Source organism: Scyliorhinus canicula, chromosome 19 (assembly GCF_902713615.1).
Source record: "Scyliorhinus canicula chromosome 19, sScyCan1.1, whole genome shotgun sequence".
Classification (NCBI taxonomy): Eukaryota; Metazoa; Chordata; class Chondrichthyes; order Carcharhiniformes; family Scyliorhinidae; genus Scyliorhinus; species Scyliorhinus canicula.
The window spans coordinates 70,095,486-70,114,086 of record NC_052164.1 but is presented as its reverse complement, the minus strand read 5'-3'; the positions used below and the strand labels follow the sequence as shown (position 1 = coordinate 70,114,086).

The following is an 18,601-nucleotide window of genomic DNA, read 5'->3' as shown; positions in this document are numbered from 1 at the left end:
CATGACTAGGAGCCGAGTTGGCACTGAACCCAATGGGGGGGGGGGGGGGGGGGGGGGGGGGGGGGGGGACTCATAAATACAGCATGTGACCTGTTCATAATCCTCACTGGAGTAAGATGCAGTGTTGGAGGATTGCTAACGTTGTACCGTTTTTAAAAACCTGACCAATCACTGGTAAGCACCACACCAATCACACCCCCCCCCCCCCGCCACTTCCAGAGCCCCCTTTCAGACCCCCCCCCCCTTCAGCCCCTCCTCATTCCCCCATCTCAAGCCCCAGATCGACGGTTAAAGAAACAGCTGCTACCCTGACCTAATGGATCCTGCAGAGCTATGAAAATAAACAATCTGATTACTTGCTTTGAAGTTCCAACGAGCTGTTAATCACATTGCTTTTAGCAGGCAATGGAGTGTGAACTTCAATGTACAAAATCCAGTTCAAAGCATGCAGCTATCTAGCCATAAATGCTGCCTTCAATACTTCAAAGGACAATGAAATTGATTGTGTAAAACCACTCCAAAGGTTTCAACCACTTTAAAAGAATCACAGACCTTTAAACTTAGCATATTGATAGACTTTTTAAAGGATTTAGGGGTTCAGACGGGATCACTTTCAGTTATAAGAAAACTTTGGGCACGGTTTACCGGCATCCTGCCGGGATCAGAACTGGATACATTGAACATAGAACATAGAACAGTACAGCACAGAACAGGCCCTTCGGCCCTCGATGTTGTGCCGAGCAATGATCACCCTACTCAAACCCACGTATCCACCCTATACCCGTAACCCAACAACCCCCCCCCCCCAACCCTACTTTTTAGGACACTACGGGCAATTTAGCATGGCCAATCCACCTAACCCGCACATCTTTGGACTGTGGGAGGAAACCGGAGCACCCGGAGGAAACCCACGCACACACGGGGAGGACGAGCAGACTCCGCACAGACAGTGACCCAGCCGGCAACCGAACCTGGGACCCTGGAGCTGTGAAGCATTTATGCTAACCACCATGCTACCATGCTGCCCATCTGGTAGATCCCTGGAGAGGCCTCTTCTGGAATTCCAGACAGTTGTTACGTCCCGTGAGATATAAACAGATCTCGTGAGATGTCGTGATAGGAATGCTGTCCAAAATGGTTGGGACTCAGTCCCTCACGGTTAAGTGAGCTTAAAAACCCACTTAACCATGCTGGTGCCGGATCGAACGGTCACCCGGCATCGTTCGACCTTGCTAATGGGACCCCAACCAGGCAACCTCACAAACGGGGACCAGATGCAATGGTATTTGAGGGTGACTCCCAGGTGATCGGAGGCCCCTGGGTGGCTGGCCTTTGGGCAGGGTGACACTCTGGCACGGCTGGCGCCATCCGGGTTCCTTGGCACTGCCAGCCTGGAACCTTTGCTGCGCCATCTGGGAACCCTGGCAGTGGCACCTGAGTCCTGCCCTGACATTGTCAGGGTGCCCAGGTGGCACTGCCAGATTGCCAGGAGCACTTCCAGGGTGCCAAGCAAGCATTTTGCACACACTAGGGATCGGGGCCGGGGGTGCCCAGCCAGTATGAGATGCAGTATGGGGGGGAGGGGGGTGATCCAAGGACACCCTTATAGGTGAGTTGAGGTGTTGGGGGTTCCGGGGTCCAGTTGGGGGGTTGGGAGATTGGGGCACCATTTGAAAACAAATAGGGCCCTTGGGGGTGGGGGGTGGGGAGGGGGAGTCTCCCAATTGAAGGGGTCCCTGGAGGGTATCTTCTTATTAAGCTGGTCCCTGGGGGGTGGGGTCTCCCTATTAAGGAAGTCTCTGGGGGTGGGGGGACAGGGTGGCTCACCCCGTATGTGGGTGAAGGGGGGTACCTAGGCAATTTGGGGGTGTGGGGGCTGGTTTGAAGTGTGGGGGGTGGCTGGCTGATTTGCGGTGTGGGGGGTGGGAGTGGGGGACTGATTTGCAGTGCGGGCTGAGGTGGCCATTAGTGGGACTTTGCTATCGGGCCACCTGCTCAAAATGGCAGCCCAATAGTGGGATACCCTTGGGAATCCCTAATTTTTCTCGCCATACATTAATCTGCATGGCAAGGGATACTGAATTGTTTCCCGGTTTGGACTCCCAGGGGGAATGTAAACTGGTAGCATTTCTCCTCCGGCGAGAGAACATAAAGGCTGGGTTCTCCATCAGCGGGATCCTCTCCTTCACCGGCAGCGCACTCACGCAGCGGATTTCCCGACGGCGCGGGGATGCCCACAATGGGAAACCCCATTGGCCGGCTGGCAGGACGGGATATCCCGCTGCCGGCAGGAGTGCGGCGCACCAGAAAAAGGGTGTAATGGGATGGAGAATCCCACCCTCCCAAATGGAGAATCTCACCCAATGAGTGACTGTCTAAACGGTATAGGAGTACACATGAGCATATTTTCACTTTATTATGGGAAAACTTACTGAGTGATTGTTTAGTGGGTTTAAAGGCTGTAAGTGGGGAGAGCAGCCAAAGGAGCCCCATCCTAAGGAAGACCCCAGACCTGAGCCCACCGGCCCAGCACAAGACTCCTGACCCACACCTCCCGGGACGAACCCCCCTCAGCACCCTGGTGGCAATTCTTGGGAAGGTACTTACCAGCTTATCACCCCTCGGACTGCAAGCTGGCAAGTCAACGCTCCTCAGTGCTTGCACTAATTCACGTCAGTGGGACTCATGGAGCATCCCAGCTGGCTGGTGAATGGTGTATCCTGCCCACTAATGACATGCAAAATAGCTTTTTGCATGGTCCTGCCAGGTCAGCGGGGTGGGCACAGAGAGTTACAACTGGCTTGCTGCCCAGCGCAGATCCTGAATTTGCACCGCCATGGGACCCTCCACCCAATCTTAGCAACGGGAAACAGAACATGCTGGCCTCGGTCTCCAACTATGGCAAACCTTTAATTGCAAATTAGATTCAGTGACCAGGTCACCATTGTGGGGAGTGAAGAGTATGGTGGGGGTGAGGGAGAGCAGGCTGGGGAGGGGTTGGGGATGGGGGGCCCTGCCTCTCACCCCATGGCTTGCTGCTGGGATGCATACAGACTGCTCCATCCGGCAAATTGGCTAATGGTGAGACTTCCACTCCAATCCAGGGAGGAAGTCTCATTTTAGAGAGTTCCTGGCCAATCCAATTAGTTGGCAGCTCTATAGTCAGTGCAGCGCCAGGTCTGAGCAGTGGCCATTGTTGAAATTACAGTCAGTCCCTGAAGAAGAGGAACTATTGGAAACTGGAGTGAAGGTAAGTCTTGGGTATTGGAGACGCTTGGTTGTCAGGTAGGGGAGTGAGAGGGTTGGGAGTTGGGTTTGAGAGACTGTTGGGGGAAGGTTAAAGGATGATATTACCTTCGGCGAAATACCACTGATGGGTCCAGGGGATCCCCAAAATGGGTATCTCCTCTCCTGTCCAACACCGGTCCATGCAGCTAAAGCTACCAGCGTACCTGCTTGACATGGGCCTCCTGCCCTCCGTGGGTGAAATAGTGATGGGGGCAGGATGAGGTATTTAAGTGGTCAATTATGAGCCTCAATAGTCCCAAGGGCAAACAGGCCACCCAAATCCTCCATCAGCCCCACAAAATGAAAGACAAGTAAGGGTGGAAGGGTAATCAGTCTGCCATGTGGGACCTTATCAAAAGCCTTACTAAAATCCATGCAGACTACATCAAATCCACCACCCTCTCTCTTTGTTATCTCCTCAAAAGATTCAATGACGGGGCAGCACGGTGGCACAGTGGTTAGCATTGCTGCCTACGGCACTGAGGACCTGGGTTTGAATCCCGGCCCTGGGTCAATGTCCATGTGGAGTTTGCACATTCTCCCCGTGTTTGTGTGGGTTTCACCCCCACAACCCAAAGATGTGCAGGTTAGGTGGATTGGCCATGTTAAATTGCCCCTTAATTGGAAAAAATGAATTGGATATTCTAAATTTTAAAAAAAAAGATTCAATGACTCAGATATGATCTTGCCATAACAAACCCATGCTGACTGTCTTTGATTAGACCATTCCTTTCTGAGTGACAGGTTATCCTGTATCCCAGAATTGATATCATAATTTGCCCACTATGGTGTCCTGTAATTTTGAGCAGTTAGTTGAAAGCGAAGCAGCCTTTAAAAAGGAAGCTCTGATATCAGTGGTGCGAGACCTATCTGAGAGTTCCCCCCCCCCCCCCCCTGCCCCCTCCCCCCCAACCTCTCAGTTGCAGTGCAGATTCCGGCGTGCCATGGAATGGTTCAGAGAAGCCAATTTTGAAAACAATTTCTTCAAAGCACCCTAAAATGGCACGTCAGGGCACTCTTCGTGCCAACAGGGACCCGTCCCAATTCTCCGGTAGCAGGAGCACCCGGTGTCTGGAACAGGGTGTCTCCATATTGAAGCTCCCTCTTGCTTACTTTCCATTGCAGCCAGCTGTTCCTCTCGAGCTGGTAGTCTGATTGGCCCTCCAGCTACAAGAGCCCCCTGCCATCCTTGGACAGGGAATCTGTCTCCATGTTAATTAAAGGGATGCCCCAAGAAAATCTTAATGAGTGACTCAGCGACGTGCTTGAGGTCAGAATCTGGAAACAGCACTGACCTCTGTTTCCTGCCATGGATTGCAACAGAAAATCCAGCCCTTTGTCTCTGCTTATCATTCTGTATCTATCTCTCTACATATAATTGTCTCTGGCTGTACGTCCGTGTGCGTACACGAGTTTGTCTAATTCTATTTCCCTGTGAGTAAGTTGTCTCTCTGTGTTTGTGTGTTTCTGTGTATATGTGCGTCTCTCTGTGAGCAACCTTTAGTTTTGCGTGTGTGTATATGTGTGTGTGTGTTTCTCCTTGGAACTATCTCTTGTTTGGGATTCTATAGAGAAACTCCATTAACCAATTTAAGTTGCTTACCACCAGCTGCTGTGTGCATTGTATAGTCACTTTAAATTAATCTGTTAGCAAATCAATTCACATCTAAAGCTTCTAACACCCTCCAGGCAGGCACTTAAAATTCACAAAGCTTTAAAATACACTTGCAAGACAGTGGCCATATCTGCAGTGGAGTTCAACAGACTGAATAGATCATAAGATCTATTGTTTTGGACACTGCTCAAATTCTGGCCGTTTGAGAACCCTTTGTTCTTGTGTGTCTCCCTGCTACAAGTGTCAACTGTACTTCAGTGGGAGCATACTTGTCTCTGAGTCAGAGTATGTGGGTTGAAGTCCCACACCATGGGCAAAATCTTGTTGAGGTGTCGAGGATCTTGCCCGCCTGCTGGAAAACTGGCGAGGGACTCGCGCTGCCTCTCATCGGAAAGGCCTGCCAAACCATGTGCCGATCAGTGTTGGGGCCAGCTAAGGGGCCTTTCCCTGGAAGGAAGGACCTGGAGACCGAAGTCTTGCCAACTGAGATTTGCTGGTCAATCAGAGGCTGGCAGTTCCTGTGCTCAGCAGGTCACTGGGGAGACCATGGCTGCTGCTGGAACGGCAGTCACCAGACACCCAGGTTCGTCAAGCGACCCAGGCTACAGGTAAGTAATGTAGACAAGGCTGGGGAGGGGATTTGGTTTAATAGGGTAAGGTTCACAGGGAGTGAAGTGCAGTGGGCCTCGTCAGCAAGGGCAGTGGGGTGGCTCTTAGCAGGCCTCACCACCCCTATTCCTGATTTCCGTTCCCTCCATCAGGCACTGAGTGCCTTCAATCAACCAATCTCCTCCACCACCAGAGGTGACAAGATGGCCGCACCACTTTATCTGCCCTGCATGCCACATGGCGACGTGCACACCCGCAACTGGGTTAATAACAGTGGCAGGTGGTTGAGGGCCTTAATTAGTCACTAAGTGGCCACTTAAGAGCCTTTAATTGGCGACGGGGCACAAGATCGCCCACGGGCGTTCTCGACCAGAAGCTATTTCTGGAGGAACTAGGAAGATGGTGGGATACTGGTACGCCACTATCCTGCCTAATTAAATGCCCTTCCTGTCTCCGAGCTTGAAACCAGCAAGAACAGAAGGTTCTGGTCCCTGGACCTGAGCTCAAAATCTAGGCTGACACAGCAAAGAATGAGGGTGTGGAACTATTGATGTGCTGCTTTGAGAAGTTTAATCAAGGCTACTTCTGCCTTCACAGGTGGATGTAAAATACTCCATGGCACTATTTCAAAGAAGAACAGGGGAGTTCTTCCTGTGGACGAGCCAATATTTCTCCCTCAACCAACTTCACTATACACCAATTATCTGACTTTTATCAGTGTTTCATCTGATGGAGTTCATTGTGCACAAAATAACTCCATTATAACTTCACTTCAAAAGTACTCGAAATGTAAAACATTTGAGACATCCTGCGATTGTGAAAGGCTCTGAAGAAATGGCAATCTTTCTTTCTTTATATTTGTACTTTACCCTTTTGCAAGGTAAGTTTCACAGGAACTAAGTGTTCTGAATGCCCGTCTGTGAAAATCTGTCTCAAACATTTTTATCTAAACATCTTGCTTTCGTTCCTATTTGTAATTGGTCCTTGTTGGGTGTCATCATCTTAATATTGAACACTTTTAAAGACTTTTCTCTGGAAGCCTCTAGTGTTGAGTTGATGGATTAAAGCCTTTTCATTCAAGGACATTTCTCAGGAGCAGGCTCCTCATTACAGGGCTGCAGGTCCTGTCATTTCCATTCAGCAGACGTTTACATCCAGCTCGAAAGCTATAATCTCAGGGTAGGCCAGATGTCAATATCTTTCAGCACCTTTACTGTGGGAAGCTCTGCTCGCTCAAAGGTATATTGAACTGCTTTGTCTGCGTGTTGTATTTAGTATGACAGGCTAATAAAGAAATCCCTCTCATACCTTCTTATTTATGCCTTTCCCTTCACACTCTGTCATATTTCAGCCTACATAATGTACTGTTTTCCGAACAGGAGGGCTGATAGGAAGATCAGCACTCTATAAATTTCTTTTTTTTTATTAGCTTCAAGGATAATTCTGAGGACTCTTTCTACTGGGTTCATACCCTTTGATTTTTATTACCTCAATCTTCTCTCCTTAACTCAACCCTGTTTCCCGGCCTCCCGTCCCACCCCGGAAGTCTGGTACTGATTCTTTGAAGTCTTGTTTGGGAAAGTTCAGAGTTGCCAAATGATCTTTGTGTCCTTGGCAAGTGGCCACTCTTCATGTTAGAGCTGAGATGCTGAATACCGACATGCTATTTGGCCTGTCCTCACCTGAACTCCACACAGCACAAACATATACACACACTAACAACATACAAGCACACATCAGCACCATATAAGCATACACTAATGCCATTTAAATACACACCAACACCATACAGAGACAAATGTTAATCCAACTAGCATATAAGCACATAGGTCATAATCACACACGTGTTGTGATCAGGTGAGGAGGGTTGAATGGGCCCTTCTCTTTTCCCACTCCTCGTTTGACCGCAACAGGTTTGTTTTAAAAAAAGGAAGTGCCTGTCAATTCAGTGGTTGTTTAACTGTTTTCGTGCTGTGGCAATAAAAAACACAGACATATTGGTTTCCTTTTATGTTTTTATGAAGGAAATAAATTTATTGTTATTTATTGTTCTTCATATCAGTTCTAAATAAACTAAGGCAAAATGCTCCAACTCTCACGCACATTCTTTCAAAAGTTCCAACACACAGATGCATGCACACAGATGCACACACACATGCATGCACATAAATGCCGCAAACAGACGCATACACATAGATGCACGCACACAGAGACGTGCGCGCAGAGATAAAGATACACACACCCACAGATGATACACACAGACGCGCACGCAGACAGAGATAAAGATACACACACAGATGATACACACACAGAGACGCGCACACACACAGATAGAGATACACACACACATTGATGACACATAGATGACACACACACAAATGCACATGCAAATTAAAAAGTGGGAAAAAGAGGAAGGATAGATTAAGCAGATGATTCTGCTGCATACAGATTTATCCAGTTTAGAAACACAGCCTTTCTAGAGAAAAACTGACAGGAGAAAGAGTGGGCCAGGAGTCAACCTGAAACCAAACTAAAAACCCCGTGACTCTGAAAACATTTCAATGAGATCACCACCTGGTATTGGGCAGAGCGCAGCCTTTTAGGTCAATTCATTGGCTGCCAGCCAAATCAATCAAACTGAGTCCTCACTGATACCGACCAGTCAACAATCACCAATTTAAGTCCACAGAGCCTTCTGGATTCTTCTATTTGAATTAAAGGTACGGGCCGCTTACAGGCCACTTAAAGTTTAAAAGTCACAGGTCCATCGATCGTCCATAGATCAAAAATGTAAGTGCAGAAATAAAAGAAGGGGGGAAAAGGGAATAAACAGATAGGACTCTTGAACTCTTTTTAAAAATAAATTTAGAGCACCCAATCAATTTTTTTCCAATTAAGAGGCAATTTAGCGTGGTCAATCCAACTATGCTGCACATCTTTGAGTTATGGAGACCTACGTAGACACGGGGAGAATGTGCAAACTCCACACAGACAGTGACCCGGGGCCGGGATCGAACCCAGGTCCTCAGCACTGTAGGCAGCAGTGCTAACCGCTGTCCTTTTACGCACTTTTTTGTCTTCGATCTGTAACTCTTCACTGAGAAGAGTTATGTTTATTACCAGAGCCTAATCTTCAAAATCTGAAAATTTGAGATAAAAATGGAAAATGCTTCAATCTGTAGCAGGCCATTCTGCATTTGAACAGAGGGAAAAAAAGTTATTATGATACAATGTGATGAAGAGTTGACCTGATCTCAAGATCAAATTTAAAGATTAAAAAAAAATAAATTTAGAGTATCCAATTATTTTTTCTCCAACGAAGGCGCAATTTAGCTTGGCCAATCCACTTAACCTGCACATTTTTGGGTTGTGGGGGTGAAACCCACGCAGACAATGGGGAGAATGCGCAAACTGCACACGGACAGTGACCCAGGGGCGGGATTCAAACCCTGGTCCTCAGCTCTGCAGTACCAGTGCTAACCACTGCGCCGCATGCCACCCTATCAAATTTAAAGATTGATAGGAGGGCATATAAGGCTGAAAGAAGTTCCAGAGATAATTAATAACTCAATATTTTTTTTTTTATTTTTTTTTCAAAATTTAGATTACCCAATTATTTTTTCCAATTAAGGGGCAATTTAGCGTGGCCAATCCACCTAGTCTGCACATTTTTGGGTTGTGGGGGTGAAACCCACGCAGACACGGGGAGAATGTGCAAACTCCACACGGACAGTGACCCAGAGCCGGGATCGAACCTGAGACCTCAGCGCCGTGAGGCGGTTGTGCTAACCACTAGGCCACCGTGCTGCCCTAACTCAATATTTTTTAAAATAAATTTACAGTACTCAATACTTTTTTTCCAATGAAGGAGCAATTTAGCATGGCCAATCCACCTACCCTGCACATATTTGAGTTGTGGGAGTGGGACCCATGTAGACACTGGGAGAATTGCAATCTCCACACAGACAGTGACCCGGGGCCGGGATTGAGCCAGAGTCTTCTGAGCCATGAGACAACAGTGCTAACCACTGCGCCACCTTGCCGTCCTTAGTCACTCAATAAAAGCAAACAGAAGAATAACTCATTAAAAAGTATTTTTCTCTAGATTTCTGTAGAGTTACTAAACTCAATAGTTCCATTTATGTGCGGAATTGTAAATGGTGAGCTGGTGAACAATCTTATAACTCATAGAAGATGAAGATATCAGTGAGCTTTGAATGATTCATCATTCTGTGACAAAAACAGCAACTTAAATTCTCATCATCTAGCATCTTGGTCGGTTTAGCTCAGTTGGCTGGACAGCTGGTTCGTGATGCAGAGCATGGTCAACAGCGCAGGCTCAATTCCCGTACCAGCTGAGGTCACCATAAAGGTTTCTCAACCTTGCTCTTGCCTGAGGTGTGGTGATCCTCATGTTAAATCACCACCAGTCAGCTTCCCCCCTCAAAGATGAAAGCAGGCTTTTGTCATCTGGGACAATGGCGACTTTACCTACCACTATGTCAAGTAATTACTGTACTATTATATTTACATTGTAAAAATGCATGGACCAGATTTTCCTCGAGGCAAGTTGTCACATGGACAGATGGGATTGAGGAATCTCTAATGAGTGGAAATAAATTTAGGATTAAGACCCACTCCAGTTCCTGCTCATTAATTTAGATTGATGGAATTGTGGACAGTGTCTGATACAGGCATGTACTTTCCCACACCCCGATTAATTCCAGTAAACTCTACCTAACTGGTTATTTGGCGGCACAGTAGCACAGTGGTTATCACAGTTGCTTCACAGCTTCAGGATCCCAGGTTCGATTCCTGGCTTGGGTCACTGTCTGTGTGGAGTCTGCACGTTCTCACTGTGCCTGCGTGGGTTTCCTCCAGGTGCTCTGGTTTCCTCCCACAAGTCCCGAGAGACGTGCCGTTAGGTGAATTGGATGTTCTGAATTCTCCGTCTGTGTACCCGAACAGGCGCCGGAATGCGGTCTTTTCATAGTAACTCATTGCAGTGTTAATGTAAGCCTACTTGTGACGATAAAGATAATAATTATTATTTAAACTCAGGCTAAAAAAGAAAAGCCTGCCCCTTTGTACTTCTGATTGAATGCTCTGATTGCTGGGAGTCCAAATTAATCATGGCTTCATTGTGGGTGAATTGGTATGTCAGTAATGACAAGTCAAAGGAAACGTGTACACAACCTTGCATACACACAAAAACATACTATCACTGACTTAGTCATCTGGATTGAGGTCACACAGGAATTTCGACAGGGTTCTCCCACTTGCCTGTCACAACCTTGGCGTAGAGCTGGCAGAATCCTCAAAGAGGCAGCACTGAGGGTCCGTCTGTGGAGGAGATCAGCGCAGGACCCTGCACCGCTGGCCTGTACAATGCAGGCTAAGTTTCTGTGTATACCAGGCAGTTGTGCAAATGCCACATTAGTAAAGTCATGGTGAAGTGACCTAGAGAAAACCCTTGATCCCCCTTGTGGAAAGATGTCTTTTCCCCATCAGTGTGAGAAAGTTGTGGCACATTTTCAGCAGAATGAAATTTAGCCTCAAAGACATATATTTGCCAAACGTTCATTAAAACTTTCGCTTTAAGACATGAAACTGCTGGATGTGTATTGGGACATTGATAGCATTCTTAAAAAGAAAAAAATTCTTGAAGGTCACAAGAACATTTAATGGTGAATAAAGCCTCATCTCTGCATTTTTAATCTGTAGAAAACCTCTTTGAACTCAGCACCCTGGGAATGATTTGACTGAAATCTTCACTTGTTGCACAGTTGCCAGAGTTTCGTTTTTTTTCAAAGTAATGCTTTTTTCTTTCTGTGCCTTCTGTAGTGCCGCCGCAGATCGTCGTAAGGCCTCGGGATCAGATCGTCGCTCAGGGCCGCTCCGTGACCTTCCTCTGTGAGACCAAGGGAAACCCTCCACCAGCTGTTTTTTGGCAAAAGGAGGGAAGCCAGGTGGGAATTGCCACAGTTACACAGCCACAGTTACAGAAACTCAAGCTTATGGCACTGCCTCCCGCAAGAATGGAATCCGAGGTCTTTCCGAGGGGAGGGCGTGGGGTTGTGAAGGTGGAAACTGAGCAGGAGCACATCACATTTAATTCAGGCCTTTTACCTGGTGGGCTAGGTAGTTCAACCATTTCAGTGTGTATTAAAACGTGAAAAGAGAAAATGCTGGAAATACTCCGTGGGTGAGACAGCTTCTATGGAGTCAGAAACAGTTAAGATTTCAGGCCCAGGCAAATAGTCAGAGCAGAGTGGTCTGGAAAGAAGTTTTTATCTGCATCAAACTGCACTAACCTGAGCATGTTGCAATTGATGCTGATCCTGGCTACCTGAAATAACAGAGTATCCCACTCAGCACAAAGATCCCTCTTCTTCGATAAGCTAATAAAATGACAAGTGACATGCTTACCAACAGGGCAACTCTTCCTGTGAGTTCCTTCGCTTGCAAACAATAAAGGCCCTTTTAAGCTATCCTAAGCTTTAGCGTGCAGAGACTGCCTTCCTGGGCTTTAAAGTGCCTTTCAGGAGCTGTTGGACTTTCACATGAGTGATCCTGTTAAGAATTTGAGTAGAGAAAGTGCCTGGGCAAATACTGCTCTGCAGAGCAGTTACTGTAACTGCAAGGCCCTAAGCCCCTAGGACATGGTCTCTGGGGTTAACTGTTACATTTAGACAATGAAGATGTTACTATGTTAAGCTAGCCCAGCCGCTAGATGTATCCTGTTGCTGTTAATAGGATCATTCCCAGTGTTTCGATACAGCATCTTATAAAGAATGAAATCCAGAGTCTTTTACCCATTTTACTTCTGGGACTCTTCCTCTCACGACCTTAGAACTTTGACCATTCACCCTGCTCTTCACTCCTTTACGATTATGTGAAGCATTAAGCATTGTAGGAGCTTGATCCTTCTGATATTTCAAAATATAAATTTTATCAGAAACTTATCCTCAAAATATCTGCATGTAGAATTCCGAATCTTGGTCATTTTGTCATTGGAGGTGGAGCTCTGGAACTACCTCTGCACGCAGAACCGCTTAGATCCGGAAGGATGCCTGCACTTTTCCTTTCTTTATTCTTTCACGGTATACAGATATTGTCAACAAGGCCACCATTTGTTCCCCATCCCTAATTGGCCTTGAACTGAGTGGCTTGCTGGACCATTTCAGGAAGGCAGCTAAGAGGCAACTACATTGCTGTGGGTCTAGAATCACATGTAGGCCAGACCAGGTAAGGATGGCAGATTTCCTTCCCTAAAGGACATTCGTGAACCTGATGGGTTTTTACAACAATCAATGTTGGTGACTTGAGCCTAGCTTTATATTCCAGATTTATTAACTGAATTCAAACTCCTCCAGCTGCCATGGTGGGATTTGAAACCCCTGTCCCCAGAGCAATAGCCTGGGCATCTGGATTACTAGTCATCCACCACATCACTGTCTCCCAAAGGTGATGTGAAAAACAGCAAAGAGGTAAAGATAATGCACATGAACCCATAAAAATCAATGTAAATAATCAAAACAACTTAATGTAATGAAATAAAAGAAATAAACATGAAATATTGGGCATCAGCTTCGGACAATCTCTGTCTTGGGCTTTTGCTTTCTGCCTGTGTCACACCTGATTCACATGCCTCCCTCTCCTGAAGATGCTTACATCTTTTATGGGGTATATTTCCATGGGCTCCAGCTGCCCTCCCACACCTCAACCGACCAGCCATTGATCCTGCACGAGTCTTGATGCTGAGTATTGCTCAGGAAGAAAGTATGTGAGGATTTTGCCAAAGTACTTTGCAGTCAGTGAAGAACGTGAACAGTAAGCATTATTGTGATGCAAGAAATGTGACAACCAATATTTACAAAGCAAGTTTCTCAAACAGTGAACTGTTTTTGTGGTGTTAATTGAGTGTTGAGTTTGTTACAGCTGACGATGGTGTCCATTTTCCATGGAATTCCTACAGTGCAGAAGGTGGTCATTCAGGCCATTGAGTCTGCACTGACCCTTTGAAAGAGCACTCATCCTGGGTCCACTCCCTCGCCCTATCCCCGTTACCCCACCTAACCTGCACATTTTTGTACTGTGGGAGGAAACTGGAGGACCCTGAGGAAACCCATATGGACAAGGGGAGAACGTGTAAACTCCACACAGTCAACCATGGCCAGAATGGAACCTGGTACCCTTGCACTGAGACAGCAATGATAGCTTCTGTGAATCTGATTAAGTGCCAGCGTGCATTTATAAATCTGATAGTCTTCAATTTTATTTTCTTGGTCTCCAGTCTCTCTCTGTGTCAGCATGCAAGCTAACTAATTTTCTGCTGATTACAACCAAATTAACTTGGCAGTGAGGAAAAGAGGTTAGATCCCAGGGAGATCTTCTCCAAAATGCTGGGCTATTTTACGTCCATTTCAGAGGGCAGATGGAGCCTCAATTTAACATCTCATCTGAAAGATGGCACCTCAGAGTGCAGCATTCTCTCAGTACTGCGCTGGACTGTCACTGTGGATTATGTGCTCACATCTCTGGAGCTGGGACCGTTTGGTAATGTTGGAATTGGGCAATGTGAGTTCAAATGCTATTGACACATGCTCTTTCCAGCAAAAGAGGAGCAGCAACATGGGCTGATTTATCTTCTCCAAACCCACCCTACCATCCCCTCTCTTCCTGCTGGCCATTAGAGTGCTCCTCCTTCACTAAGAGTGAGAGCATCCAAACCAGAGGATGTACCTGGCATCCACTTGGTGTGGGTGGGCTCCATGTATTTACCTTGTAAAACCATGCATGCAGCTTGCAGTGTGCAACTCCACCTCAACAAGGTTAAGTATGCTGACTAACCTGACTGTAATGTATATTCAATTTGTTTTACTCTGGAGCATTGGGCAACAGCCTGGCTAAAGCATGAGGGATAGCAGCATGTTTCAATCAGCTGGAGGGACCTTCCAATCCGGAATAACACAATCACTGACACAAGATTGACCCTTATGACTTTGACCCTGATCGTAGCCAGAAGCATGGCTGCGACTATTGAGTGAGTTTCAGCAGACGCCGGTGTCCATTTTGAATCTGATTAAGTGCCGGCGTGCATTTATAAACCTCGACAGTCTTCAGCTTTACTTTCTGGACCTCCAGTCTCTCTCTTTGTTAACATCCAATCAAACTACTTTTCTGCTGATTACAACCAAGTTAATTTCGGGTGAGGAAAAGAGAAGGTTAGATACCGAGAACGGTGTTCTGTTGGGACATAGCATTGTGTGGGGCTGCAAGTCATTCTTTCGATGTTTCTCAAATGCTCCCTAATCAACTCTTTTCTTTCATGCACTCTATATTTAACATTGAGCAGATTGTGTTTTTTCTAAGATAATTTAAAAACCAGAGTAGTTAGTGATGAGAATATTTTTAAGCAACGAATTGTTGTAATCTGGAATGTATTGCCTGGAAGGGCAGTGGAAGCAGATTCAATCCTAACATTCTGAAAGTAAAGGAAAGGTAAAGTCGCCATAGTCCCAGATGACCATAGTCTGCTTTCCCCTTTGAAAGGGAGAGTTGGCTGGTGGTGATTTAACCTGAGGATCACCACACCTCAGGTGAGGGGCAAGGTTGAGAATGTGGGCCTTGTTGAAGAGGATTAAATTTCAGGGCTGTGGGGGAAGAGCAGAGGAAGTGGGACTAATTGGATATCTCACAAAGAACCAACAAAGGGAATGAATGGCCTCCTTCTGCGCTGTGATCTTATAATCCTCACTAGGACATCATTAAAATATGAATTAGCAAAATGTCAGACTTCAATGGGTTCGCAGTACATCCAGCAATAAAGATGTGCAGTTTAGGTGAACTGGCCATGCTAAATTGCCTCATAGTGTCCAATGGTTAGGAGAGATTATGTGTATATGAGGCGTTACGGGGATAGGATGGGGCAACAGGCCTAGGTAGGGTGCTCTTTCAGAGGGTCGGTGCAGACTTGATTGGCCGAATGACCCCCTTGTAGGGATTCTATGATTCTATGATATGAATTCTAAATGCAATTTCTCCGTGCTAGGTGTGGGTCTGGAGAAAGGGGACACGTGTTTTTCACTTCTGTGCTCACTGGCTTTTGATTTTAACCCCAGTGAAACGAATGAGTAGGAAACTCCATTCTGTATAATCCCAGGATGAAGTACGGATGTTTATAAGAGATATTGTGGTGAGGGGCACAGGAAAGCTGTCATACAGCGTTCAACTACCTGGGTTCAAATTAGTCTTCTTATTGTATATTGATTCCAATGTACAGGTTAAACATGTTGATAACACTGAACTAGGTTGTGGTCGAGCTCTTCATTTGTTTTGCATTGTCGAGACTGGAGTGGGACAGACTGTGTTTGTGTAAGCCGCTCAATAAGAAACTCAATTTGTATTGCCAGGGCGCAGCTCTTTACCACAATAAATTATATGTGCGTTTCTTTGCTACAGATCCTGCTTTTTCCCAGCCAGCCTCAGCCTTTGGGGCGTTTCTCTGTCTCTCCGAAAGGCGAACTGACAATTACCGATGTCCAGTCAGGCGATTCTGGGTATTACATGTGTCAGGCAATCAGTGTGGCCGGCAGCATCCTGTCCAAGGCACTCCTAGAGGTGGAAGATGGTAAGTGCGATCACATTTGATATCCATGCCCCTGGCTCCCTTTGTGTGTTGGGTGGAAATAAATGATTGATTTTCATCAAAACACTGACGGAATGAAGGACTGAAATACTTTGTTGATGCCACGGTAGCAGAACAGAACTTAGAAATTGTTGCAAATATTTTAATTAGGAATGCCCTGTGAGTCTACAGGTCAAACTAATTCTACTTATTGGCTCTCTACTCTGTAATTGTACTTCTCTTGAAATTTAACGAAATGAGTCAGGAAATGAGTCAGGGCTGAAAGTCTGAATCTCAGAAGTAACTGGGAAACAATCATTCTTAGTGGAATATAGCACCTGGGGTGCGAGTTAGCACAGGCTCGATATCTGCCTGCTATGGAGGAAAAAGAGGCCAAATTAGACAATAAGATAGCTTCAAGTGAAGATAACTTTGAGACCTTTTTGTGCGTTTCTTTGCTACAGATCCTGCTTTTTCCCAGCCAGCCTCAGCCTTTGGGGCGTTTTTTTTTTGTCAAAGTGGTAGGGTGTGTACAATATTTCCATTTTGCCTGTCGCACTAAGCCTGGAGTCAGTCAGTGGGATGGAGCTAAAAAGTTGTAAATGGTCTGTGAAAGGCAGCGGGTAGGGCGCCGCAGTGACACAGTGGTTAGCACTGCTGCCTCACAGTGCCAGTAACGTGGGTTTGATCCCGGCTTTGGGTGATTGTGTGGAGTTTGCACATTCTCTCTGCACCTGCGTGGGTTTCCACTGGGTGCTCCGGTTTCCTCCCACAGTCCAAAGGTGTGCACGTTAGGGGGCTTGACCATGCTAAATTGCCCCTTAGTGTCCAAAGAAGTGCAGGTTAGGTGATGTTAAAGGGATATGGCAGGATAGCTGGTTTCGTTCGGGTGCTTTTTCAGAAGGTAGGTGCAGATTCAATGGTCTGAATGGCCTCCTTCTGCACTGTTGGGATACTATGGATTCTATGGACTAAGGATTAGATAAGTCAAAAATTACTAATGGCCTTCATTAGTCTGCATTAGAGCTCCTGCAGTGGCTCAGTGACCCGAAAGACCACGCGCTGTACCGGTGCAAAATTTGTATTCTTCTCACCAACCAACCCTGACCTCTGTTTGAATGAAGATTTGGCTTAAGCTTTGTGTTAAGGGTCCAGCATGGATTTTATAGGTAGTCTGGACTGGTTTCGAACCCCGGTTGCAGAAGATAATGGATTGTTCCTTGAATCACGATGACTTCGGTGACCGGAGAATCGGCCCATGAGGCAACACAAACCCCCCCCCCCCCCCCCCCCCCACCACCCTCTTCGCGCGCGATGGGCTGAGTGGCCGCCGAGATAGGTCGAGTCCCACCGTTCATGTGTGGTCCTACCCGGCGGGACCTCATTCATCCTGTGTGGGGCAGCATGGTAAGGGGGAGGGGGGATCTAACCCGGGGCCTGGTGGCCTGGCCCATGATTGGGGCCTACCGATCGGCTGGCCCGCATCTCCTGGTGGGGGCCGATGTTCCTCTGTGCCGGGCCCCTCTAGCTCTCCACCATGTTGCATTGGGGCCGGCGCGGAGAAGAAACCCATGCTCATGCGCGAATTCGCGCCGGCCGTAGCGCGCATGTGCAGACCCGCAGCGCCCGTTCTGACGCTGGTATTGGCAGCTGGAGCTGCGTGAGTCGCTCCAGTGCTGTGCTGGCCCCCTGTGCGGTGCAGGATCGCAGTTCCGAGGGGCTTGTCAATGCCGTCGTAAAATGCAACACATTTGCGACGGCGTCAACACTTAGCCTCAGGATCAGAAAATCCCACCCACAGTTCCCCGATAAACCATGGTCTGGATTCTCCGCCCCGCCGGCGGGATTCTCCATTACAATGGGGTCAATGGGGTATCCCATTGTGGGACAGCCCCAAGCCATTGTGAAACCCCCAGGTCCCAGCAAAACCGAGAATCCCGCCGGCGGAGATTCCCACCCCAGGCTTCATTGAGGTATACAGGACTGGAGGAACTTTTAGGAAGCTAACGTCCCAGAGAGGATGGGCTGTCCACACTGTGAGATGGCTTAGCTCCCAAAGGTAACATTAAGGGTAGAATTTTTCCACTTCAATGCCCATCAGAGCAACAGCTTTTATTTATATAGAGCCATTAACTTAGTAAAACATTCAGCATTTTACAGGAGCATTATCAAATAAACTTTTACACTGGGCCACAGAAGGAGAAATCACAACAGATGATCAAAAGCTCGGTCAAAGAGACAGCTTTTGAGATCAGTCTTAAGGGTGGAAAGAGAGATGGAGTGGTGTGGGGAAGAATCATGCAGCTGGGAGCATTGACAGTGATGGCACGTTCAGTAATGGTGGAGTGATTAAAAATCGGTTTCCTTTTCCCCAAAACAAAAGGGTTGAAAGTGAACGCAGCAGTGGAGTTTCTGACAGCGTGGCTCCTCCAGATACGCCAGGCCCCAATCCGGAGCTC

The 18,601-nt window shown here is 47.0% G+C and overlaps 1 protein-coding gene across 1 annotated transcript in view; it reads left to right on the top strand.

Annotated features, from left to right (window-relative positions):
* The window catches only part of robo3 (roundabout, axon guidance receptor, homolog 3 (Drosophila)), a 342,818-nt gene that overhangs the window by 180,908 nt on the left and 143,309 nt on the right, over positions 1-18,601 (top strand). Inside the window, 2 exon segments of the mRNA XM_038779342.1 lie at positions 11,357-11,481; positions 15,977-16,145. Coding sequence (XP_038635270.1) covers positions 11,357-11,481; positions 15,977-16,145 — 294 coding nt within the window.